This window comes from Zonotrichia albicollis, chromosome 25, assembly GCF_047830755.1.
Source record: "Zonotrichia albicollis isolate bZonAlb1 chromosome 25, bZonAlb1.hap1, whole genome shotgun sequence".
Classification (NCBI taxonomy): Eukaryota; Metazoa; Chordata; class Aves; order Passeriformes; family Passerellidae; genus Zonotrichia; species Zonotrichia albicollis.
Window position 1 is genome coordinate 7,005,260 of NC_133843.1, and position 27,363 is coordinate 7,032,622.

The 27,363-nt window shown below is 48.3% G+C and overlaps 2 protein-coding genes across 4 annotated transcripts in view; both read right to left on the reverse strand.

Annotated features, from left to right (window-relative positions):
• The window catches only part of CAPZB (capping actin protein of muscle Z-line subunit beta), a 77,746-nt gene that overhangs the window by 11,035 nt on the left and 39,348 nt on the right, over positions 1 to 27,363 (reverse strand). For all 3 annotated transcript variants that reach the window (XM_074558748.1, XM_074558746.1, XM_074558747.1), the window contains exons 3-6: positions 22,291 to 22,412; positions 15,800 to 15,913; positions 2,624 to 2,765; positions 1,993 to 2,109 (exon numbers count right to left, since the gene is read on the reverse strand). In XM_074558748.1, the coding sequence (XP_074414849.1) occupies positions 1,993 to 2,109; positions 2,624 to 2,765; positions 15,800 to 15,913; positions 22,291 to 22,412 (495 nt within the window). The remainder of the gene's footprint in view (positions 1 to 1,992; positions 2,110 to 2,623; positions 2,766 to 15,799; positions 15,914 to 22,290; positions 22,413 to 27,363) is intronic.
• LOC102072273 (ATP-dependent RNA helicase DDX19B) overlaps positions 6,588 to 27,363 on the reverse strand; it is a 211,082-nt gene continuing 190,306 nt past the window's right edge. Inside the window, exon 11 of the mRNA XM_074558740.1 lies at positions 6,588 to 6,796. Coding sequence (XP_074414841.1) covers positions 6,603 to 6,796 — 194 coding nt within the window. The 3' untranslated portion in view covers positions 6,588 to 6,602. The remainder of the gene's footprint in view (positions 6,797 to 27,363) is intronic.

The window sequence follows — 27,363 nt, forward strand, 5'->3', positions numbered from 1 at the left end:
AAAACCAACTCTTGGTGGCTCATTTTGCTGCAGGCTGCATGAAAGGCTGATCAGAAAAGGAGAAGTAAAACTTGCAGAGCATGGGTGATGTGGCACACTGGATCTAGAGCCAAGCCCAAACCCTGCACTGTCACTATAGGACATGAGAGAACACAAGCCCACACTGCTGTTCTCAAGGTGAATTAAAAAGGGAAGTTTATTTTCTGACTCTAACATTTAGAGTTTTCCAAGAGTGACAGTGGATTGGAGGGTGACAGTGCCACCTCTCCAATGACACTGGACAGACTAACACTCCATCAACTTTCTCCTCCTCCATAAAGGAATGCAAACCAATGAGTTATTTACAGAAAGTGTAAAGTGAGAAAGTTCACTACAAGAATGTCAACATCAGAAGGCTTAGAAAATCTTAAAAACAGGGTGACACTGCACTCAGGAGCTCAGTCCAGCTGCAGGTGAACTTCAGCTGGGGACAAACAGCTCCTCCTCACCCAGAACAGCTCGAGGCACTGTGGACACTGCAGGTAATGAAAGGTGAAGTTTCTGCAGGTAATGAAAGGTGAAGTTTCTGCAGTTCCAGACCCCAGTGCCCTGCAGGATCCTGTCAGAGCCCAGGCTGGGATGTGCCCCAGGCCCCTGTTTGTGCATCCTCCCCCAGCACTGCTCCTGCCACATCTGCACCACATCTGCACCCAAGGTTCTGCTGTGGAATGATGGCAGAGGCATCAATCTCCACTGCAGCCTGGACAGGAAAGTCAAACTAAAGCCAAGGTGCACTGAGGACAGCCCTGTGCACAGCCCTTGTTTGCCTTGGCCCAGCTGTGCTCAGGGCCATGGCCAGAGTCAAGCCCTTGGCCTGCACTTCACAGCTCCCATTTCCAGCATCAGCAGGGCTGGGATTAAATATTTGTCCGGGTCACCATAACTCGGGTGTAATTACTGCAAAAAGAGTCAACAAAAGGCTCAAAACTGTCTCCAGATGCCTTTTTTCCTTCACTTGCTTTTCCATCAACCTCTTCAATGTCAACAACATGGAAAGAAAAATCACCCAGGCTGGGGCAAGCTGTGCAAGACTAACCCAGCTTCAGTCCCTCTCTGCAATCCCAGACCCTCCTTGGCTTCACCTGGCTCAAAGCTGCTCAGAACCAGGAGGTTTTGAACAGAGTCTGCATTGTCCTTTGTATGGAAAGCCCCAGCCTGCCCTGGGAAGGCTCATAAAGGAGTTTCAGCTGCTGCCAATCTCTCCAGTCACTCCTGACCTTACAATGTGCCTCCTGTCCTGCACATTTATTACTCTGCAGAGCCCAGAGCAAGCCCAGCCCATCAGCGGCAGGAGAAGCCCTGGCAGGTGAGGGCAGAGCAGCCCAGCCAAGGCACCCAGCTCAGCACATCCTGCCTGCCAGGGCCTGCTGAAACCTCCCTGCTGCAAAGCAGCTCTCAGGAGGCAGACAGAGCCATTAATGCTGGCACAAAGCCCCCAGATGTTCAGGACAGACTTCTCTTACTTTTTTAGATTTTTTAAAATCAACGTTCTGGTACTGCAGGGAGAAAGCACTAAAGGAAGACATCATGTAATTGATGTCCTTAAAAAAATCTTACTGTCAGTGCAAAATACAGGTTTGTTCTCAGTGGTTTAGCTGGCTTTTAAAAGAGAGTAAGAAAAGAAGTCATCCTGTATTTTTATATTCCTGCTGGAATCTTCCAGTGAGAAAGTGGGCAAATCTTACAGATAAAAAAATCTGCAACACACACGGAAGAATAAAAACTCAGGAATACCAAAAGACACACTGAAACTTACCAGCAAGCCTGAACTCCTGCTGGATGTTTTGTATTTTTAATTGCAAGCCCCTGTGTGTGAAGCACAGCTCAGGGGGCTCTCTGGCAATCACCCACTGCATTCATTCCCCATCTCACTGGGCTGCAGAGATGTTTGTGCAGCACCTCCCAAAGGCAGGGCTCTGTGCCTGCCCAGGTGAGAGGAGGACACAGCCTTACCTGTCTGGTGAGGCTCCCCCCCAGGTTCATGGTACCAGAGCCAGTTTTGTTGGTCTGCAGCCACAGCATCACTGTGGAGGTCAGCTTGTAATGGGCAGTGCGGCCACTGGACTTCTCCTGCACGTGCAAGGGCACAAAGAGGGACAGAGACAGAGGTTACAATCCCCCCTAAAGCTAAATGGGGGCTGGCACACCCCACAACTACAGGCCAGGTAAGTCTCACCCCCCTCATGCAGCACAGGCTCTTACAGACAATTCTAAGTGTGCTCACTCCTCTAATTTTCAAAAGCAAATCTAGTTAGAGCAATTCACTCTCCTAATACCTTGTTTTTATTACCTAATTAGTGATATTTATCTGTAGCTCTTTATGTTAAAAAAACCCCCCCACATCTCAGGATCCCATGCACAGAAAGTAACATACTTCCAATTCTTCTGGGATTCTTTTTGATTACAGCCCTGACTTATCTCTGTCCAAATTGCTTCGGGGCATTTTCAAAAATTAACAAGGGAAAGAAGTTTACAGGCCTGACACAGTCTTGCATTGTTCAGTGGAACACCTGTGCTCCTTAATTGTCTGGAATTAACTGGGTTTTGTTTTCACTGGGGTGTATCAGCTCCCCAGAGGCTGTACCTGAACCTCCACCACGTGGATGGAATCCCAGCATCCCTTAATCTTCTTTGATCCATCTCCAGCTTTCTTAATGAGGATCACCCCAGCAAAGCCATGATCCAGATCCCAGAGGTAGACAGAGGAGACTCCACCTTCAAAATACCTGCAGGAGGCAACCCAGAGGCAAGTTAAAAGCAAGCAGGAGAGTCAGATATCAATAATAATCATCTTAAATAAGCAGAATTTCTAAGTCCTAATCCAGATTTGTTTTTTCTTTCAGGACAGCACACTCTCCCAGTTACACACCCAGAAACACAGCACTTCAAATCACTTCATAATGCAGACTTTAATTACAAAACAACTGCACATGTCTCTGAAGGAGAATAAAGGTCTGGGGAGAACCAGAGCTATTTACAGATTTCTGCAGGACTTGAGCAAACAATTCCTCTGATTCCAATTACCTACAACAGCTGGTAAAAGCACGAGCTACAAAGTGGGCTCAGAGTAAGGCTTTATTTTACAATCTGGTCTTTTTCCCCTCTTCTCCCTTGCTATTGGCAAAGTCTGGAAGTTCTTTACAGCAAAATTCACTAATTAAGACAAAAGGGAGCAAGTAAGTAACTTTATGTTGCTGCCTCCAAAGTCTGTGTGAAGCTGACACTGATTTACTGCAAAGGGAGCTGAACTGGAAGCAGGATCTCAGAAATGTAGAGATGCTGTTGAGGTTTTATTATTCCAGCAGCAGGTATGGAGAACTGGAGAAAAGCCAGACTGCCTCAATCTCAGGTGTCTTCTGCTGAAAGTAACTCAGAAAACCAACGAAAAATGGGATCTGCAGAGCCCCACTCCCTCTGGGTGACACTGGTGCAGATGGAAATGCACTTCATAAAATAATGGTAAACAACCCATCTGTTGGAAGAGAGGAGGAATTCTGTCTTCTAGAAAACTGGAATTGCAACCACAGCATTTTATCCCTTCCATTCTCAAGTTAGCAAAGCCATGAGGAGGATGAAGGAAAAGGGAAGAATAAAAACTCCTTCATGGCACACAACTCTCACATCTCAGGGGTGACCATGGCACACAAGGATCATGTGAAAGGGGGAGAGGAAACTCCATAAACTTCACCAACAACACCAAATGTTGGTAGTCAGACTTTCATTGCCTGCAGGAGGGCAAAATCCCATTATCCAAAGGCACGAGGAGCAGCCAGGAGTGCAGATTACCCTGTCTGCATCCTGCCTGTCACACACACCTGGGAGTGACCATCACTCCTTCTGCCACAGAGGAAATCATCCCTCGTGAAAAAATCATCAGCCCTTCCCACTCTGGGCTTCCTCCTTCCTAACCCTGGGCCTTCCAGGTGGGACTGGTGCTTAAAAGGCAATTGAGTGCAATTGGGAGTGCATGGATTACCCCAAGCACATGGATTGCAGCACACCAACCCCTCCCTGGCCAGCAGGCAGGAGAAAAGGCGCTGCAAGTGAACCCCAGTGACACTTCCAGCACATTCCCTGCACCCACAGACCAGCTCAATCCCTTGGTTCCAGAGGGCAGAGTCACCCAAGAGCCCCAATTCCCTTTAACTGCAGACACCCAAACCTTTACCCAAACCAATGCTGACCTCAGGGGAGGTAAATAATTTCCTATAAACTCAGCACAGCCTTTTATTTCTAATAAACAAAAGGGTGGCTCTGCCTCTCCTGGCCAAGCCCAGCCCAGGCAGCTCAGGACCCGCTGTCCTGGGGCACTGCCAAGCACTGGTACCACAGCACTGGGAAAGCAAAGCCCAGGCTTCCAGCAGGCAACTCCAACCTAACAAACCAACAAACAGCCTCTTTACACCCCCTGGGGAATTCACAAATGGATTCTGGTTCATGCAGTTAAATTCCAGTCCTGCAGTGAACCTCAGCTCCAACCTAAGCCACCCTTCCTTCAGCAGTGGGAATCAGAGGCCAGAGAGAAGCAGCTCTTGTCCCTTCTCAGAGGCAGATTGCTCTCAAAAAATATATATAATATATCCTTTTTCATCTACAGAATCAGTGAATTCACTCCAAATGAGCTGGCAGTCACTGAGAACATTGCAGTGTGCACAGACAGTTTCCCCATTACCCACTTTATGACCTTGCTACGAGCATGAAACATTAATTAAGAGAGGGACCGAAACAAGGTTTTGGGAAATTTATTCTTACCTACTGTACTTTGATCCTAATGACATGAAACAGGAAAAAAATCATTTTTATGTGGTTCACCTTTATGGGATTTTACATAAAGGCTTTTGTGGGTATTTTAAGAATGTGCTAAAATGTTGTCTGAAACCACATGAAGCCATGTGAGGAACCTCCCGCCAGAACCAACAGCGCACACATGGAAACGCTTTCAGTGCCTTTGGAGATCTAATGAATCAAATATAGAATTAATATTGTTTTAAATACCAACATGCACTTCCAATAAAGCTGCTCTGCCATGGCCAGGCCCAGGAACTGGAGGCTGGAGCAACAATGCCAGTGACTGAATCCAAGGCACGCCAGGAGATGCATTATCCAAAGGCTCCCAAATCCCCTCCTCCTTCATGGGGAGGGAATAAATACAACTGATCACTGCACTGCCTTTCACCTTCAAACAGCACTGCAGTGGGATTTCTGAACCTCTGAAAGTCACAGCTGGATATGAGGGAACATTCCTGGTTTTTTTTAAATAAAAATAAAGAGGTGCCACAGGCTAATTGGTCCATAATAGAAAACGGGATGATAGATTGGGAGGAATTTAAATTGACATTGGTGGATTTGGATTTGCCACAGGAGGGCTGGGCTTCCTCCAAGAAACCCCCTCACCATGGACTGAACTGCAGCACACACTGAAATCCAAGCAGGAGAGGAACCAGCTTGGGAAAGGCCCCGGGAAGGCACAAACTGGGACCTTCTCTGTTAAAGAAACAGATGGAGAAGGCAGAGCACAGCCCCAGGGTCACACACAGCTCCTGCCTCAGTGTCCTGCTGAGATGTCCCTGCCCTGACCCTCCTGCACAGCTGTGCCTGGAGAAGGCCATCTGTCTCCTTTGGGAGCTGCAATCACACAATCCTCGAGGCTGGAAAAGCCCTCCGAGGTCACCAAGCCCAACCCTGAGCCCAGCACCAACCCAAAGCCCCACAGGTTTTCTGAACACTTCCAGGGTGGGGACTCCACCACTGCCCTGGACATCCTGCTCCAATGCTTCACAGCCCTTTCTCTGATTTTTCTCCCTAATACCCAACTTAAACCTCCAGGAGCTGGCACAAGCTGGGAGGCCATTTCCTCTCATCCCCTGGGAGAAGAGACCGACCCCCACCTGGATGCACTGACTCTCCCAAAGCAACCAGGAGATGCTTTTGGGGTGCTCAGGAGGCCTCAAGTAGGAGCAATTCCTATTGGGGTGCCTCAGAAACACCCCAAGGGACAAACCATTCTCACAGGACAGCTCCAGAGCAGGGCAATCACTGCTCCCTGCCCAAGGACACCCAGCAGCCCAGGGTGTTTCAATCAAGATCAATCAGGCTTCACCTACAGACAACACTGTTATAAAACAATGAAAATTTGTTTTATGGTTGTCATATCCATTTGTTAACAAGAAAAACGCTGATATCATAGTTAACAACTATGATAAATGATATCATAGTTGGGTTCAGTTAGAAGGACCTCAAAAGATCATCAAGACCAAGTGACATCCCTGTCCTTGGAGAGGACAGCCAGTGCTCCATCTCTGGGAAAATAACTTTTTATAAGGCTGCCCAGGAAGGTGACTAAAAGGCAAAAGGCCCAAAGCAATCATTCATTCTCTTCACAGAATTCAGAACAGCAGTTCACTCAAAATCAATTATAGTTTTAATGTCATGATCAAACACTGAGGTTTTATATCTGTTACTCATCAACCACAGAACTCCTGGAAAAAGCTGTTTTATACAAAAAATGTCACACTTAAGACTGACCTACTTTACAAATGCAAGAATAAAAGAAAATATTTAAGCTAAGAGTGATCCAAAGCTTTATGAAGTGTTTGAAGTTGGAGACACAGGATGGAAACTTGTCTGAGGAGCAGGAGCTGGGCCCATGAAATAGAGGCTGTGGCCAGAACAAAGCTGCAGCTCCAAGAGGGATGTGATAGGGGAGGAAACCCCCAGCTGCCAGCACAGCCCTCAGGGAAGGAGGGCACATCAATCCCTCTGGGTTGGCACTGAGGGACAGCCCAGCAAGGCCCCATGACCCTCCTGGTAACATCCCTCCCTCCCAGCCCCACCAGGAGATCCTGGCCACTGTGTGGGGAAAATGACTTTCCACCACACAGCAATAAAAACAAGCTCTGACTTTCAATTACACCTCAGAACCAAATCGTTCATCCATAAAAACATTTGTGTATTTTCCAGTAAGCAGCTGAGTGCCAGAGACAAAAAGTCTGTGGCTTATGGCTCTCCCAACCCCCTGATGCCAAAGCACCAGCACCTGGAACCTCAGCCTGGCTCTGAAACCTTCCCAAAGCTTGCACAGGGTTTCAAACTGGCCTCATTTAAAGCAGAAAAATATATTTTCTTTTATTCCCTAAAGGTCACCTAGTTATTTCTTCCAGCTCCAGAAGCTCAGCACAGAAAGGGAAAAGTCTCCAGCTATTGACATCAACAGACTTCCAAGAAAACTGGCATTTAAAAATCCTACCCCAAAGGAAAATACTGAGCATTCAGCTCACATGTTTTTACAAGAGTGACAATGACTGAAGTCACAGCGTGAGCAGCTGGTGTCTCACAGCAACCCAAAACATTTCCTAAATGCTGAGGTGCGGAAGCACATTCCAGCTCTCCTGGGAGCAGGAACTGGAGTGCCAAGTGACAACTCCCACCCTGTCACCTCCAGCCAGCACAGGAATCACAACTGAAATATGAAGGAAGTGGCAAATTTGAGCAACCCACCTTTCATCAAACCCAAACCACTGCTCAGGTGTTCAACAAATGCCCTGCAAGCTCACATTCAAGGAGCAGGAACAGACTCTTCAGGAGATCAGCTGTCCCTCAGTAATTGCAGCCTCCATCCAGCTGGGAGTGCTGAGGCTCAGGATCCTTTAATGAGGGGACAGGAATGAGCAGGATGTGACACTGCTGGGAGCCCAGGGCATTTACAGCTCCTCTGTCCTTCCCTGGCCCCAGGAGCACAACTCTGCAGCCTTTCCACAATCCCACCCAGAAATTAAATGAAGAAGGTAAAATGTCTGTGCACAGCCCAGGGGTTCTGCACCCCACTTGATGAACTCAGCCCAAATTATGCTTGGGGGCTCTGTACAGGTATTTTACAGGAATTCTTTCCAGCATACACAGGTGCAAAAATCCCTGGAGCAAACATACCAATCCACTTAGGTATGTGTAACTTCAATGCCAGTTGTACTTAAAAGCACATCTGGACCACGGTGGGATGACTCAAAGTGCTCAGCAGAGCTGTGAAGTGCAGGAACTCTGCAAGGAAGGACAAAGTACCCAAACAATGGGATCCTGAAGGATAAAAGTCTCCCAGAAGTTCCCAGTTTGTGCTTTCTAGCACCTTTCATTATTTAATGAATGTGCACTGCTCATGTTTTCCTTCCCATCTCACTGCTCCTGGCAGATGGAAATGAATGAGCAAATCCCTTTGGAGAAATCAGAAACTGCTCCATGAGCAGGACAAGGGGTCACTCTGGACGTGCCCACAGGAGGGAGAGCCCATCACCAGCAGGAATCTCCCCCTGCTCCCAAAGCCTTCTGCCATGGCCGTCCCTGGGCAGCACAGACACTGCCCCAGCCCCAGTGTGCCCCATCCCACACTCTGCCTGCTGAAACCCAAACGTGGACAGCAGGCAACAGACAGCAGAAATCTTCTGTGTCGTGGTCTAAGTCTGGCAAAATCTTTGGAGGCTGCAGATCTCACGTGGCATCAATTCTGTGATGGAATCCTCTATCAGATCTGCCACAAGAAGGCTGCTGCTGTTTAAGTTGCTCTGTCCTCAAATTCCACCATTAAAGAACTGCACATTTGTGAGGGCATGAGGTAAATTTCTGTCCACACAATACAAATACAATACTGTTTGTCTCATTATTAGAGACAACCACCCGTTCAAAAATTCCAGCTCACAACAAACTGACAGTTTAAAATTTCATCTCCTTTTTGAATGTAAGTCATTCCTTCCTAGGGATTTAAAGCCTTCAGAGAGCAGTGTTTGAGGACAGTGCTGCATCATCAGTGCTGACCTCCTAATCCAAGTGTTCAGTTTTTATGTAATTACAGAGAACCCTGGGAACCCAAGGGAAAAACTCCTCCTCCACCCAACATCTCGGATTCAGAAGATAAGAATGCAGTGTGTGCAGAGCTGCTCCAAAATGGAACTCCCAGAGAAGAAAAATCAGATGAAAACCAACTGATTTCGTTTTCCAGCACGCCAGTACATTTAATTTTCCCCTCTTTCTAAGAAGATTCTCTAATATTTATCAACAACTTCAATATTAATTCTGCTCTGAGCTGCCCATGGGCACGCTGAGGAGGGGATCCCAACCCAAGGAAAAATAATTTCCTTGGGAAAACAGCATGGCTGTAACTGTAAAAGCACACAGACATGAAAGCAGAGAAAGTCTTGGTGGTTTAGACCTGTCTTAGGAGATTTCATCTCACCCTTATTAGGCTGGCCCAAGGCAGGAATCTCCCCTGCTGCCCCTGCCCATGGTGCACATCCCCAGGCAGTTTCCTCAGCGCTGGGATGCACAACAAACCCATCTGGATTCAATGCAAGCCCCAGGAACTGCCATGCCCAGGAGAAAGGCAGCACAAAGGCTGCAGCAGTAATGAGGAACAGGGAGCTGATGGCAATAAAGTCACTTCAAAGCCTTGCAGGGGCTCCAGCTCAGGCAGCCCAGGTTTGCACAGGGCTCACAAAGGGCTCACAGTGAGCTCCAGCCTGGCCTGGGACACTTCCAGGGCTTGGGCAGCCACAGTTTCCTTCTCTGGGCACCCTGTGCCAGGCCAGGCTGTGCTGAACCCCTGCTCACACCTCTTACAGCTCTTTGCTTGGTGGAGCTGGGGCTGCTCATGCACAAAGCACAGCCAAGCTGGTCACAGATGGATGCAGCAGCTCACACAAACCCTGGGAGCAGTGCAGAGGGATTGGTGAGCTGGCCTGGGCTCCTCTGAGAGAATCCTGGGGTCTGTCAGGGAACGAGAGCTCCAATGGCACCACAGCAGATCTCAGGAACAGCCACAGCCCAAGGCAGCACTAACAGAGGTTTCCATTTGTTCCTATCAGGACAAGTGGACTAAGGCAGTGCCAGAGGCTGTTCAAGCACACAATCCAAAATAAACCAGGAAAAAGTTCAACTTTCTTTAGCTGCTTTTACCCTATCCAGCAGTTTATGGGACATCTGAACATGCTCAGTGCAGATGATGGCACAAAATGAGACAGCCCTGAGCCCAGCAAAGCCAGGTTGTTCCACAAGATTAAACACAGTAATAAAAATAAAAAATACACTCAGCCCTGAGCACTCCAGAAACGAAAGGGCAAACTCATCTGTCACTGGGACATCACTGCTAAACCCACACACTCCTGAGGCCCAGGAATTCTCCTGCAGAGCAGGCAGAGGCTCTGGGAGCTCACCTGGCTGCACAGAACCCCTGGGTTCCATCCCCATGCAAAAAGCACAGCCCTGGGTGCCACCTCAGCACTGCTAACCCTGTCCAAAACTGGAATAACTGTCCTGCACCAGATTCCAATCAAAATTCAATAATAAAAGGATTACACACAACAAAGACATTTCAGAGGTCAATCCTCTCCCAGACCTCCTTCCACTCCTACCAAATTCCTGGTCCAGAGCTCTAATATAACAAACTGAAAATGGATCAACATCAAAACAGAGACAGAAGCAGAAGTTCAAAAGGTTTCATTCTCACTCTGTTGAGGAAACTCAAAATCTTAATCAATGCAAACATTTTCCAGGAACAGAATGATTAAGATGATGTTTCATCTTTTTCTAAAGCTGTTAAAAATCAAAAGACCAATAAATCCAATTTAAGCCACAGAAAAAAAGGAGGAATAGCTTTCTAAATGTATGTCAGTCACTAAACCAGTCCAAAGTTGCCAAAACTCATCCTGTTTGCAGACAGATCAGCAGCATCCTTCCCAGGGGAGGTCTATTTAATCACTTCAGAAATTATTTCTTCCAGACAACAAAGAGCCATTAGATTACTTAATTAAAGGCCTGATTATCTCCAACCCAAAACAAGGGAAGGCAGAATCTAAAATAGAGAGATTTAAGCAGCTGCCCTGGTCCTCATTATGCTTTGATTTCAATCAAGCACACACACGTCAAGCAAAGGGCAATAAATTACAACCATGTGTTGGAAGAAATTATCTTCACCATATTGGAAGTGGAAAGCCAAGGCTCTAACTGAGTGGTGTAAGACATTAGACTTCCATCTGGGAATAATAACCTACTGAACACAAACATGCCAGAGCATTCGCTCCAGGCACTGCTGGAGTTAAAGCTGGCAGCAGGAGATGGAAACGGAACAGTTGTTTTTTGGGAAAGTGACATGGATTTTGGTAAAACAGATAACCAAGAAACATGCTTGTTGTTTAACACAGAGGACAGAGAGGGAACTGAACCCTGGTGTAATTCCTCTTTAACCCAAATAGCTCCAGAAAGGAAAGGTGGGAAACTCCAGAGATACTAAAGGTAGTATCTACACTCAAACAGACACTTAAGGCCAGTTCAGCACTGGTTCACTGCTGAAGGTTCAGCAGAATTATTGTTCTCCATCTTTCATGACTTTATTACATGCAGTACAACAAGACTTCCCCAAACTCATTCTCACACTGCAGTCACTCAGTGGCCAGTAAGCTTTTGGGGACAAAATTGAATATGAAGGTCTCTAGCAGGCAAATCTGAGTGGATTATTGCACACAAACTGTTAACAGACCCACACCAGGCTGTTTCCCTCAAAACACCCACAGCAGCAGGTGCCAGCCCCTTGGGAAATGGCAAACACAATGCAGTGACTCACTGAACGTAGGTGGAGACTTACCACACCTGATGAAAAGAGAAATCTAAAAAGGAAAGGTGTGTGGGCCAAGTGGGACTGACACAAGGAAGAACTGAAGCAATCTCAGGTGCTGGGAGAGGCCTGAGATGAATTCTGTGAGATATCAGCACTTTCTGTGTTAAAGGGGAGCTGATCCAGGGGAGGCTGGGACCACAGGGGGAGAGCAGAGTGGGATGGAGATGTTCCCAAAATGCTCATTTATCTACAGATGCTGGGATGAGCTGCACCAGGCGTGTTTGGAAGCTCAGGAGGGAAGTGAGCCCTGTGCAGAGGAACTGCTGAGAGACTGGGGCTGCTCAGCCTGGAGAGAGGAGCTCTGGGGTGACCTGAGTGGGGCCCTGCAGGGCCTGAAGGGGCCAACAGGAGAGATGGAGAGACACCTTGGACAAGAGGGAATGGCTCCCACTGCCAGAGGGCAGGGCTGGATGGGATATTGGGAAGGAATTCCTCTCTGTGAGGGTGGGCAGGCCCTGGCACAGGTGCCCAGAGCAGCTGTGGCTGCCCCTGGATCCCTGGCAGTGCCCAAGGCCAGGATGGACAGGGCTGGGAGCAGCCTGGGACAGTGGAAGGTGTCCAGCAAGTCTGGACACAAAGGCACTACTTGCTCTGAAAAACCCAGCAGAAACTCTCATTACAGGAATAAAAAGCCTGAACAGCCCAAGAAATTCAGGCAGGCTGGATCTGGTGCTCCCTGTGAGTGCTGTGATTAATTCTGTATTCACTGTTACCTCTCTTTCATAAAACAGCAGCTGTGCCTACAGAGGCAGCTCAGGACCATTCTCTGCCCCACAGAGGGACAGAAGATGATCTTAAGGGACTGCTGATGAGGAGCTCATGTGTCAGATGTGAGGCTTCTCCCTCAGCACCATTTTCATCCTCTTCATCTCCAGCCACTGCACTTAAACTGGTATTTTTAAAAAAATTGTAATGTAAAGTATCAATTAGCCTGGTGTCCCCTGTGAAGGGTCTGTGTGGGCAGGCAACCTCACCAGAGAGAGCAGAAACAATGAAAGCCCCTGCAGGACAACTCAAAATGTAGATTTTCTGCACACTGCCTACAGACTGATCCCCGTTCCTGCAGGGTGAACCTGGCACAGATCTCCCCATTTAACAGTAACCAGAATTTCCACAAAAAACACAGTCCTGAGGGCTGCCAGCATGCTTAGCTCTTTGACCAATCCATCAAGGAGCCTGAAGTATCTCCCCGTGCTGGAGAAGCTCTGCTGTGCCTGGCTCTGGAGCTGGGAAGGAGAACATTGGCCCAGGATGCCCTGAGCCCTCCCTGCCCAGCTGCAGGAGCTGCCAGGGCAGGGACACTGCCAGGGCAGGGACACTGCCAGGGCAGGGACACCTCCATGGACCCAGCCTGGCCCAGCCCCACTGCTGCTCTACAGGGGCAGCTGCCAGCTCCAGCAGCCAGGCAGTGACAGCCCTGCCATCCATGGGGTGACATCCCTGCCACCCATGGAGTGACACCCCTGCCACCCATGGAGTGACACCCCTGCCACACAGGGAGTGACATCCCTGCCACCATGGGGTGACATCCCTGCCACCCATGGAGTGACACCCCTGCCACCATGGGGTGACACCCCTGCCACACAGGGAGTGACATCCCTGCCACCCATGGGGTGACATCCGTGACACCCCTGCCACACAGGGAGTGACATCCCTGCTACCCATGGGGTGACATACCTGCCACATAGGGACTGACATCCTTGCCACTGCCACTGCCAGCCCTGCCCAGGCAGTGACATCCCTGCCACCCATGGAGTGACATCCCTGCCACCTGTGGAGTGACACCCCTGCCACTGCCACCCCTCCACCACGGCCCTGCCCAGGGTGGATTTTGGTAAAACAGATAACCAAGATTACTCCAGCAGCTCCAGCAGCCATGGAGTGACATCCCTGCCACCATGGGGTGACATCCCTGCCACCCATGGAGTGACATCCCTGCCACCATGGGGTGACATCCCTGCCACTCATGGGGTGACATCCCTGCCACCATGGGGTGACATCCCTGCCACCCAGGGAGTGACATCCTTGCCACTGCCACTGCCAGCCCTGCCCAGGCAGTGACATCCCTGCCACCATGGGGTGACATCCCTGCCACCCATGGAGTGACATCCCTGCCACCATGGGGTGACATCCCTGCCACCATGGGGTGACATCCCTGCCATCCAGGGAATGACATCACTGCCACCATGGGGTGACATCCCTGCCACTGCCAGCCCTGCCACCCAAGGAGTGACATCCCTGCCAGTGCCACCTCTCCACCAGGCAGCTCCAGCACTGCTCCATGAGGAATTGCTGCAGCCATTCCCAACCCAAGGTGTTGTTGGCAAGAGCAGCACTGAGGGAAGCTGGCATTTGTTGCCACCTCTGAATTTCCACCCTCTGATCTCCAAGTAAAAATTAAGCTTCTGCTGTCAAAACACAAAAATCCAATTGTCTTGTTCAGAAACCTGCAGTGCCCAACTGCAAGAACAAAAGCCTGTTTCCACATCTCTGTTGGAGGTAAGGTACAAATCCTGATTTTAAGCACAACAAACCCTTCAGACACTGAAGTTAAGTTTCCTTAACTTTGCAAATTCTTTCCACAAATGCCACAATTTTCTTACACTGCTCAGCCAAACATTAATCCACCCCTGTCCTCTTTTCCTCCTCCACTTTTGGGATCACAACAGGCACTGAGGGTTCTGTGCTGGCACCTGTGCCCATGGTCTGACCTGTCCTCCTGGCTGTGATCCCTCCTGGGCCCCCTGTGGCCATCCCTGCCTGTAAAACCTGCACTGACAGACAGAAAGATGGAATTTGGAACAATCCCACCTTTCCCTTCCACACAATACATGGAGACTGTTATATAAAGGTACTGCTGTACCCCACGCTGAGCAGGGCTCAGCAGATTCACCTCAGTCACAAACCTGCCCTGTGCTTGCCTTTCAGCCAATCCAAGCTGTTTAAAGAAGTTTTTGTATCCAGCCATGACTTCATGGTCATCTGAGCAGAGAGGGATTTAAAAAGACAACCTTGGTTCCATAAACCTCCCCATTTCTGTCTCAGTATTAAAAATCTTATTGGTACCTGCTCTGCTCTGCATCAGGGGAGTAACTGCAAATTTGGCTTTGCTGAATATGCAAAATTCCTTTCTTCCACTCAGTTCAGATACCAATAACAAGTGTTACTTACAAGAGAAGTTGGAGAGCTATGAAAATAATGCATGAAAAGTAAAGATCTGATACCTGTAACAGAAGTGTGATGTTTAACACATTTGGACAGGCTGCATTTACACTGAGCCACAGAACCCAGCAGGAAAAGTCCCTTTTACTGTGCTTCTGTCAGCACTGTAACATGATGAACTACACCTAAGGCTGTGTTTTATCTCCCTTTTCAGGCAACAAGAGCAGCAATGAAGTTTGTTCACTTTTTTCATGGGCTTTAGGCACCTCCCTAATTGTGTCCCAGTGAAGGACACACTGGCTCATTTTGCTTTCCAACACTCACTTGCTGTGCAGTTTTAGCATCACTTTCCACCCTAGCTCAGGAGACCACAGAGCCCACAGGGGAACCTGATCCCATCCCAAGGATGTGGAGGTAAGTGCAGTGCAGGACCAGCACAGCCCCAATTTACAGAAAAATTGTTCAAGTGAAAACTCACCCAGCCAGCTTCCTCGTGCTGCTTTAAAAAGCCACTGCCCAATCTACAATGACCCCACAGAGGCTCTGTTAATTCCTTTGTTTTACACCTCTTTCACAGGACAGGGCCTGAAACAAGCACCCTGCAGCAGAGGCACATCAATCCCTGCCCAGCTGCTGCCCTTCATGCCTGTCCTTTCACTGGGACATGTGAGAGCTGCTGCTGCACACAGAGATTTTTTAAGAGTACAGCCTTGAGGGAATGGAAAATGCAGATGGTTGAAGCCAGAACTTAGAGATCAAAGAGAAGCCAGGTCATGCCAGGACAGAGACAGCATCAATCTGTTCAAGGGGGAAGGAGGTGGGAAAGCACCTCAGCACCAGCTGACAGATTTCATCACGTCTGGCATCACAAACCAGCACTGCCTCCCCCCAGGGGACACAGACAGACAGACAGACAGGGCCCAGAGGGTAGGACTGACATACAAGTCTCTGTACTGGTCGAAGGCATTGTTGGCTTCCACCTCCAGCTTGCGCAGGCGAGCCGAGGGCATGGCACCGTCCTCCAGGGGAGGGTCGTACTTGTTGCTCCACGGTGACCTGCAGGGACAAAGGCAGGGACAGTCACACAGGGGACAGTGCTCACAGGGGGTCTTGGATGAGGGGAGAGATCAGAATGTTGACTCCATGTTCAGAAGGCTTGATGCTGGCTAAGAATAGAATGGAAATGAATGATAACAAAGGTTTGTGGCTCGGACAGAGAGTGAGAGCCAGCTCTGCTGTGACTGGTCACCAAATCCCAACATCCACAGGAGACCAATCACAGATCCACCTGTTGCATTCCACAGCAGCAGATAACCATTGTTTACATTTTGTTTCTGAGGCCTCAGCTCCTCAGAAGGGAAAAAATCCTAAGAAAGGTTTTTAGTGAAAAGATGTCTGCGACACACCAGGGGACAGGAAAACAGACAGCAGTGCCTTAGGCTGGAAATGCAGCTGTGTGCTCCATTCCTATCTGTGGGGCACTTATCTTCTGTCCATTGGGCAGTTTTAATTTATCTCTTCCACAACCCATCCTCCCTCCAGGAGATCTCTGCTGTCCATGGCCACTGAGTGTCCCTGCAGGGCTGATCCAATCCCAGCATCCCATGGGGAGATGCTCCGCCCAGGGGAGGAGCCAAGCATTCCTCCCTGGATATAATCTGAGATTTTGGGACACCAGGGCAGCCTTTGCCCCCTGCATTGCCAGAGGAGCAGCTTTGTGCTCCCTGCATGGCCAGAGGGAGCCCAGGCCCATCTGCAGCAGCCCTGGAGCTGCAGAGGAAAACTCCCCCCTTGTGCAGGATCCCTGCTGCAGCAGAGCCACAGCTGGCACTGCAGGAGGGCTGAGCCCCCATGGATGGGGCTGGGCCACAGGCTGTCAGATCAGATTCTCACTCTGACAATAGTTGTTTTTTTTTAATTTGTATTATAACATTTGCATTTTAAGTTTTCCTAGTGAAGAGCTGTTATTCCTACTGCCATCATATCTTTCACCTGAGAGTCCCCTAATTTTAAAATTATAATAATTTGGAAGGAGGGGGTTTACATTTTCCATTTCAGGGGAGGCTCCTGCCTTCCTCAGCAGACACCTGGCTGTTCAAACTGAGACAAGGAGACAGAGCCTGCTCATGGCCCTGAGGCTGCCAGAGCTGCCAGGAGCATCTGCACAACACCCCCAGGGATTGTTGGGGTGTCTGTGCAGGGTCAGGAGTTGGCTTGGATGGTCCTTGGGGGGCCCTTCCAGCTCAGGGTATGCCATGGCTCTGAAAGTTTAATATTGCTGGGTCTGAGCTCATCCACAGATGCTGAACTTCCACAAAAACCCAAAATGTGCCCAGAGCAATGTACCTGTAAGAGCTGCACTCTCCACAGCCATTTCCAACACTGGCAAAAAGGGGGAACTGAGCCCTCAGAACTCACCTGGGGGCCATTCCCTGGCTTCAGGTTTTCTATATTAAAAAAAATCAGGTTTCAATCTGTTCCTTCTTATATTATTCAACAACAAGGCTTCAGCTGTTGAACATTAAATATTAAAAACTGTTTTCATGCAAATACAAATCGATTGTGTAGTTTATTTGGGATCTGACAGCATTTGAGCCAAACACTGCTGGCTATGATTAAGGTCCACATTTTCCTCCACTACTCTGCTTTGAAATAAACTCTACCTTTAGTATAACATTAGGAAACCCTTTGAACAGTTTGAAGGATTTAACAGGGTTTGTAAAGCTGCAGGTTTTACTACAATTTCTGCAGGTGTGGAAGAGATTTTTGTGTTCTTAATGAAAGATTTGGTATTAAAAGATTAATGGAACCCTCTGCCCATCTCCTTGAGGCATTTATAACTCCCATTCTAGAAACCTGCATTTTGCTTTTCATTTCCCCTTGGAGTAACCAACTTACACATCACACTGCTGGCTCAGAGAAAAGCTCCTCTACCCTTTCTGTGCCTTTTCCCAGCCCCTGGCTGCAGCACCAGGAAAAGGGAAAGGTTTTTTCTCTTTGTCACTCATTTCTCAGAAAGGCAGCAGGGTCTGGCACCTGTGTGGTGCAAGGCACAAAGCCCAGCCTCTGCTTTGCTGCCACAACTCCTGCCAACCACACCTGACAGGAAAGGTGACACCAGGGAAAGCGGAGCTGTTGTGTCACATCCACCCAAGTGATGCTTTCAGGTCATGGCTCTGTCTCAGGGCTGTGTCCAGTTCTGGGCCCTCACCACAGGAAGGACCTGGAGGGGCTGGAGCGTGTCCAGGGCAGGGAATGGAGCCCCAGGAGGGGCTGAGGGAGCTGGGCAGGGGCTCAGCCTGGAGCAAAGGAGGCTCAGGGGGCCCTTGTGGCTCTGCACAGCCCCTGACAGGAGGGGACAGCCCAGGGGTCGGGCTGTGCTCAGGGAACAGGGACAGGAGAGAGGGAACGGCCTCAGGCTGGGCCAGGGCAGCTCAGGGCGGGCACAGCAGGAATTTCTGCATGGAAAGGGGGCTCAGGGCTTGGCACTGCCCAGGGAGGGTTGGAGTGCCCATCCTTGGAGGTGACCAAGGAACACCTGGAGGTGGCACTGAGTGCTCTGGGCTGGGGACTGGTCAAGGTTGGACTCAATGGTTTCGGAGAGTTTTCCAACCTCAGTAATTCTGGGGTTTTGTGATTTTAAACAGCTGCTTAAAACGTGGCTGCTCTGGAGAGCAGTCACCAGCCACAGGATCCAGCTGGGTCAGGCTGGAAGAGCCCACAGGGCCTCATCTGGTGGCAGCTCCCTGCTCCAGCAGGGCCAGCCCAGAGCTCAGGACTGAGCCCAGACGGGTCTGGAACATCCCCAGGCAGGGACAGCCCCAGCCTCGCTGGGCACTGTGCCCACAGTGTGCCAAGCTCCTGCTCCTCATGCTCAGCTGGAGCTCCCTGGGTCAGTCCCTGCCCGTTCCTCTGGTCCCAGGCAGCAGAGCCTGCTCAGAGCCCTCCCTGCAGACAGGGACACACAGGGATGAGCTGCTCCCTTCTCAGCCCTTTCTTCACTCCTAAAATCTCTGAGATCTGGGGCAGATTCACATAAACCCCCCCTGGTGCTGCACAGGGTGGGCAGGAGCTCCTGCAGAACCCCTGGGAGATGCTCCAAGTGCAAACACCAAACTCTTCCCTGGCTGCACAATGGCAGCCAGGACAGACCCTGCCAGCCAGCAGCTTGTGGCATTTTCATCCCATTCCAGCTGGAGCCAGCAGCAGCTTTACCAACAAAAAAACCTCCTAACACAGCCCTGTATTTTTTATTTTGGTGGAAATGCACTCACAACACATTTAAACACTTAACTGGAGGCTATTTGAAGAAAGACAGATGGACAAGCACTTAAATTTCAAAAGTCAGACCTCTAATTTCCCCAAAAGAGAATGGTTTGTGTTTCAGCTAACAGGTTTCAGTGTTGTTGGCCCCAGATTCCCCATAAGGATTCCATTTAACAGAGTGATCAAACACACTTCGAGTGGAAATGTATGGACAAAGTCAGGGACCTTGAAGTCTAATATTAAAAAAATAAAATTAATAAAAGCTCTGCCTTCACAATGTGGATTCCATGACTGTTTGAAACCTTTATTCCAGGAGCACTCACAGAAGTACCTGTGAGACTCCCACAAGCAGGATTTAATAATACGAAGAAAATAAAAATTATCTATTTCTGAAGATTCAAGGAGACTCCAAAATCCACCTTTTAGTCTGATCCACATTTGACATGGAGCAAACCACGTCTGTCTAAACATAAGGAAAGACTAAACTGTGATGGGCTAAGCATTAGGATAGTCACTTCCCACAGCAGCTTTTTTTCCAGGCAAATTGCAAAGGCACTGGAAAAAGCCAGCCCTATAAAACAGGAATCCCATGAGGAAGTCTGAGCACCCAGCCCCACCTCTAGGCTGAAGGACAGCAAGGCTCAGCTGACCAGGGAGTGCTTGGAAATACCTGGATTAAAAATATTTCTTGCTAAAAGAAATGCAATTAGCCATCTGTCCAATAGGAAGGGAAGGTGTTTAGCTGTGAGAGTGCAGGAATTGGGGATGCAGCACGTGTCAGGCAGGGAAAAACATTCCCTGGGACTTCTAATCGAGCGTGTGGCTCTGGAAAATGGCTGTGGGAATATCAAAAGCTTTGAAAAGCCCAGTGAGCTCCTCCTAGACCTTGGCCTAATTGATTAAATTAGTGTAAGAGGCACTTCCCAGTAACAAGTGCAGATCTGATGAGGTGAAGCAGTGTCTGGACACAGGCACAGGATGGGATTAACATGCACAGGGCAGTGCTGCTGGGTTTCAAAGGCCTCTGCTGTGTGCTGAAGGAAAGAATTTACTCCATGAATCAGAGCTGGGACCAATCAATTCCAGAAGGAAGAATCACTTCAATCCAGAATGCCTGAATCAAAAGCCTTAGGAGCAGGATTCTTCCCTGCCAGCAATTAACACATGGTGCCTGTTCTGCAGGAACAAATGAAAGAGCTTTTCTGAAACCTCATTACTTAATAAGTCCCGAAAATTTCAAAGTGATTTCAAAACTCAAATTCCTCCTGCTTCCTTGCAGCTATTTAATACCTTCTGAGAAAGAGATGGAGCAAATTTCAGAGGCAAGAGTGACACTGACCTTAGAGGAAGGGCTGTCATGTGCCCTAATTAAACACAGGGGTCATTAGTGATTGCACAATGTCCCATTAGTGTCTAACCAGTGCCTTTCCTGCGTCCACATCAGCAGCCTGAGCAGGACACAAAGGGGCTGCACGAAACATCACAGCTTCAGGGAGAAACATCACAGCTTCAGCAAGAAATTCAGGATTTAATTCCCCCTCCTGCATGTGCCAGAGGGGCTGCAGCTGTGGGTGCATCTCATGGGGGGCAGCAGCTCTGAACTCTGATTTTATTCACTAATTCAGAACTGATTACATGCAAGTGGCTGCTAATGTGGATCTAACAGCTGGGGCACATAAAATTAACGCAAAATGCTTTTATAGAAGGCACCAGGCTCTTCTGTGGAAGGTTGGAATAGTTTCTAAATATGAGATTCATGCCCTAAAGCACATGTGACACTCCACCTCTGGGTCCTGCTCACTGGCTGGCCCCCTGCAATAGGTTACATTTTAAAAACTCAATAGGATTTACACTCAGCCACAATCCAGAGGCACTGTCAAACTCTGCATCCACTCCCATTCTCCATCTCTTGTTTCCAGGACAAAATGTATCTCAGCATGTTCTCTGTGTAAATCATCCACACACACGTGCTTCACATTAGAGAGGGACCTTCCCTGCAACTCTCAGCAACTGAACCAATTCATCTCAAATCCTCTGCAAGCTCAGCTGCTTCTGCAGTGATGCTGAGCCAAAGAAAAAAGATTTGTTAAAAAATATTTTCTGAATCTCCACTTTGAAACACAATTCTTGAAACATTCTGGCCAGATGAATGTAAAACACCACATCAAATCTACACAGAGCAAAGTGAGATTCTTCCCAGAGATAATTCCAAGCACTAAAATGTAAATTATGAAAGGAGAGACAAGTGGAAGCCTGAGAATCATCCCCAGAAGCAGCAGGATGGCTGAGCTGGTAATTCAGGGCAGGAGATGAGTGGGGTCCTTACCTGACAGCCCAGCACCCTTTGTTAAGGGGAAGAATAAAAGTGCTGCAGGAGTCACAAAGGTTTCTGGCCTGTAAACTCATGATTCTTATATTAAATATCTGGAACTCTGCCAGTGTCACTACAGCCATTAAGGAAAGTCAGCAATGTGAGAAAGGGAAGGGATGATTTTAACATCAATGAAAATCATCATCCTAATGGCAAGGTAGAGGAAAACACATTAAAAGAGAGACTGTGCTCAAAGTGGCAGCCAAAACACTGAAACCTGATTGTACCATTCCAGTACTGCAGCCCCTCCTGCTCCAAAATTAATTATAATTATACACAGCTCATAGGGTTCAAGTATTTCCATTGGTTTTGTCTCCAGTCCTCAGAATATAGCAGCTGTTTTGGTAGATGGGGATTCCTTTTCTTTGGTAAAAACTTGGGCCAAGATTTTCAAACAGAACTAATGACACTGAGTCCAAAGTCAGTCAATTCCTTGTAAAATATGGAGTGAAAGAGCCTCTCCCAGCTGGCAAATCCACCCTGTTTTGTACAAGCTGAAGATGATTTTGTTTAAACCCACAGCTTGCATCATCTCTTTTCTGTCATTATCCATTCCAGAGATTTTATAACTTTGCAATGGTCTCATTTCCTACCAAGGCCATTTCTGCTAGAGAATTGACTGGTTTCAATCCAGAACACAGAAAACAAAGAGAAATCCATCAGTCACCCTCTTTACCACATTTGGGGCTGTAAATCTTTAAATGACTGATATTTTTTTGGCTGAAAAGAAGAGGGAGAAGGGCCTGTCCATGGGTGCCATTCAGAGGGCAGCAGAGCCCCAGCTCTGGGTACTCACCTGTAGGAGTCCCCATCTCTGTTGTAGTCACACAATAGATAATCCTTCCCCACCACCTTGTCCCGTGCAATCTTCAAGGGCTGATCCACAGAGGAGAGGAGATCTTCACACAGGCTGGGGACCTGCAGGAGGGGACAGGCAGAGGGAGGGGAGAGAGGGCAGCACGTTAACGTTGGAAGGCACTGGCACCGCTAAGAACAGATTCTGTCATTTACAGCCCACACCTGTCCCAAAGCCAAAACTCTTCAAGAAATCATTTCACAACACATCCCTGTGCTCCCACCTCCAGTAATTGCAGGTGTCATGACCAAAGCACTGGTGTGGCCCTGCACACCTGAACACACACAGGCACAGACACACATGCACACACACACAGAGACACACACACAGACATACAGACACACACACACACAATCACACACACACAGACACACACACACAGACAGACACACACAGACAGACGCACACACACAGACAGACACACACACACATACAATCACACACACACACACACATACAATCACACACACACACATACGATCACACACACACAGACATACACACAGACAGACCCACACACACACAGACACACACACACACGATCACACACAGACACACACACACACAATCACACACACACATACAGATACACACATTACACACACAGACGCACAGACACACATGACACATACACACAGAGACACACAGACACAGAGACAGACACAGACAGACACACACATACAATCACACACACAGACACACACACACATACAATCACACACACACATACAATCACACACACACAGACACACACACACATATACAATCACGCACAGACACACACATACAATCACACACACATACAATCACACACACACAATCACACACACACATACAATCTCACACACACAGACATACAATCTCACACACACACACACATAATCACACACACAGACAGACATACAATCTCACACACAGACACACATACAATCACACACACACACAGACATTCACACACACAGACACACACATGCACACACACACATACAATCACACACACAGACACACACACACAGACACACACACAATCACACACACACAGACACACACACACATACAATCACACACACACACAGACACACACATACAATCACACACACACATACAATCACACACAGACACACACACACAGACACACACACAATCACACACACACAGACACACACACACATACAATCACACACACACACAGACACACACATACAATCACACACACACACACAATCACACACACACAGACACACACAGACACACACACAATCACACACACACACAGACACACACACACTCCAATTCACTCTGTGCCAGGGCACCCAGGGCACTGACTGTACAGGGCTGGTGGATAAAGGTAAATCTTTACAGAGCAGTGGGAACGAGGGAGCTGCTGAAGGAATCCACCATCCCCAAGCTCATCTCCCATTTCTCAGAGCATTTCCCGTAGCCAAGGATGACCAGACTGGCTAAGGAGAATGAACATGTCTGTGTGTGTGTGCCCATGTCAAATCCCACACACCTCCTGCATCCTGCACAGCCCTCCATGCATCCAGGAGCAGCTGCCCCCCTGCCCTGCCCATGGACAAAGACAAGCTCTGCTCCCAGCCTGGCACAGGGCCTGGGATGCCCTGCAGGGCCATGGGGCTCCCTCAGGCCATGTGTACCCTGTGCCCCAGCCCAGGGACCAGCACCCATCACTGCTGCCCCCAAACAGGCAGGGCAGGTGTGAATCCTGCAGGAACACAGCCCCGATCTCACTGCCAGGGAAATGAACTGGAGCAAAATGTCCCTTCCCAACAACACACCAGGACCAGTGTGACCGTGTCACAGGGGTCTGAGGATGAGGGGAGAGATGAGGATCTGACTCCATGTTTTAGAAGGCTTGATTTATTATTTTATGATATATATTACATTAAAACTATACTGAAAGAATAGAAGAAAGGATTTCATCAGAAGGCTGGCTAAGAATAGAAAAAGAAAGAACGATAACAAAAGCTTCTGTTTCAGACAAAGTCCAAGCCAGCTGACTGTGATTGGCCATTAATTAGAAACAACCACATGAGACCAATCCCAGATGCACCTGTTGCATTCCACAGCAGCAGATAACCATTGTTTACATTTTGTTCCTGAGGCCTCTCAGCTTCTCAGGAGGACAAATCCTAAGGAAAGGATTTTTCATAAAAGATGTCTGTGACACCACAGCACAACTGGTAAGTTTCTGAACAGATTGGTAACAATAAAACAACAATTTATTGCTAATAAAACAAGAAATGAATAAGCAGTGTGGAATGTCTTCTACAGATCACTCTGCATCATAGAGATGAAAACCTGACTGAGAGATGAGCACAAAAGGCAATCAAGGGCAAAATTAATCATGGAGTGATGAATTCACAACTCATAAGAAATGAAAAGGGGAGGAAGGGAGGGAGGGAGGAATAAAGAAAACATGGAAATGTGCTTTCTTCTCTTCAAGCCACTGATTCAGTGAATGGCTTAGCACCATTTCAAAGGAAAGAAGCCTGGTGGAGAAAAAACAAATTTGGGGTGCAACAGCCCCGAAATGATTTTAATGCACCAGACAGGACAGAGGAGATCAAACTGCCTGGAACAAAAACATTCCTAACCCCAAGTACAAGGCAGTAACACACAGAGGATGGCAGAGTGAGCAGGGACACACGTAAACCAATGTGACTATGAAAAATAATTTTAAAAATCCTAAATGGAAATGACAAAACAAACTGTGGCTGCCTCATCCCTGGAAGTGTCCAAGGCCAGGCTGGATCACCCTGGGACAGTGGAAGGTGTCCCTGGCCCTGGCAGGGGTGGCACTGGATGGGCATTAAGGTCCCTCCAACCCAAACCATTCCATGGCTCTAAGATGAGACCAGCAAGTGATGCAACACCTGACCCCCACAATCAATCCTTAATCACACAAAAAATCAGAGGCAAACCAAGAGATGGTTGGTAAAGTGCTGAAAAAGCTGCAATATTCATCTGAGTGTTTTATTCTGGTCTCTACAGGCTGTAACACGGCCCTGAGTGAGACCTGCAGAGCCCAGGGCAGTTCAGGGTTTAACCCAGCTCGGGGCTCTCAGAGCTCCTCCTTTGGTACCAGGTCTGGCTGATGAGGCCTCAAACCCTCAACACATTCCTGGGTAAACACAAGTGGACAAGCAGCAGCAGCAGCTTTTAGGGAAATTCTTCCTTTTCCTAAGACCAGAAACCCCAACAGGGGCTGATCCAAACCAGCAGTGTGGGCACAAGGCAGGTGAGATGATCAGTCTGTGTCTGTGAGCACACCTGGTGGAATGTCCGGTTTTCGGCTGTTTGAAGGGCCTGGAAAGGCCCGGGGTGGCCTTGGGACAGCCCGTGTATCGAAGGACGAGAAGAGGCTTCAGTTCTTCTTTCGGTTTTTATGTTTATTAATTGTTTATCTAAAAGATTTTCTTTCGGCCCGACAGAGCTCTGCTCAGCAGCCAGCCATGAGCACACTGTGCTGCCCTCCGTACAGACACCTATCTTTATACCCATTGTTACGTGTACAATATTTATCATTTTTCCCCAATACCATTTATTCTTATTGTCCGGTGCACTTTCAGTAATGACCAATCCCAAAGTGCCACCATCACCACAGAAGATGGAGGAGAAGAAGAAGAAGAAGAAGGACAGGACACGCCCCAATTCCTCCATCTTACTCCTCTAAACCCCCCTGTACAGAAATCCTAAACCCTGTGTCTCACCCTCTAATTAACTAATCCCTTCACCATTCACCCCGGTGAAACCCTCCTATCCTCATACAGGTGTCGTCTCCTGTGTAGGATCAAAGTCCAGCCACCAGACACTTCTGGAACATTCCAGGACTCCCGAGCCCCCCAAGGGTGGTCTCGGTGACACCTCAGGACTGAGGTGCTGAGATCCCACAGTGGAATCCCCTCTGTCCCTTCCCTCTCCTCCCCACTGACCATTCATTTTGGGCTGAGAGCATCCCAGTGTGCCTGCCTGGCCTCAGCCAGAGCCCAGCCCTGCAGCTGATGCAGAGCTGACAGTGAACATCCCTTGGCCAGCAGCCCCCAGCACAGGGACATGCCCAGGGGCACATTCTGCCTTTGACATGAGCAGCAGGGATGGAAACACAAACCGGGGCTTTTCCCCAGCCTCTGCTTCCCCTCTGGTTCTCTGGGCACAGCCCACAGCCCACGTGTGCTAAGGGAGCAGCAGAGCCTCACTGTGCACTCCTCCAACCCCAAATACCCACACAAAGCCTCTCACAAAAACCCCAACCCCAGGCTGAGCTGATTCCCCTGCAGAAAAGCTGAATTTACAACCCTTATAAAAAACAAGTAACTTTTAGATTTAACTCTCTTTTAAGAACAGCACATGCCTGGTGTGGGGTTTCTGCAGGGCTCAGAGCACAATCCCATATTGACTAGAAGGAACTTGTAACCCATTGTTTTTGTAAGATGCAATCTACTGAACTGAGCTTATCTCTGGATGATTTGGTAACAAATATTCGTGAGCAGGGTCTTTCCCAATTTCTGAGGGCTGTGGTTATTCCTGCAGCCATAACAGTGACTGCATTATATCACACACTTACTGCAATATAACACTGCACTGTATTATAACCTCCACTGTAAAGCAAGCTGTACACCCCAGCTCCTTGGTACAGACACTCCACAGGACTTCAGGCAATCTATTCTTTTCCCTTCTCATCTTTCAGAATAAAACACAGAAAACCCACTCATCTAGTTTGGAAATATTAGCAAATTTTGACAGTATTTATAAAAGCAACAGATATTCCAGCTGATGGAACTATTAGTGTAATTCTAATTATTGCAAAAGCACCCAAGTGTGGTACAGTTACCCCCAGAATGTTATTTTTATACCATTTATTACATCAACTGCACTTCCCAAGAATGAATTTACAATTTATGCACACTGCCTTTCCTCTTCTACTCTTGAAAATTGCTTACAAGGCAAAGGCAGTAATTTGAACAAGGTAATTTGCAGCTTTAAACACTT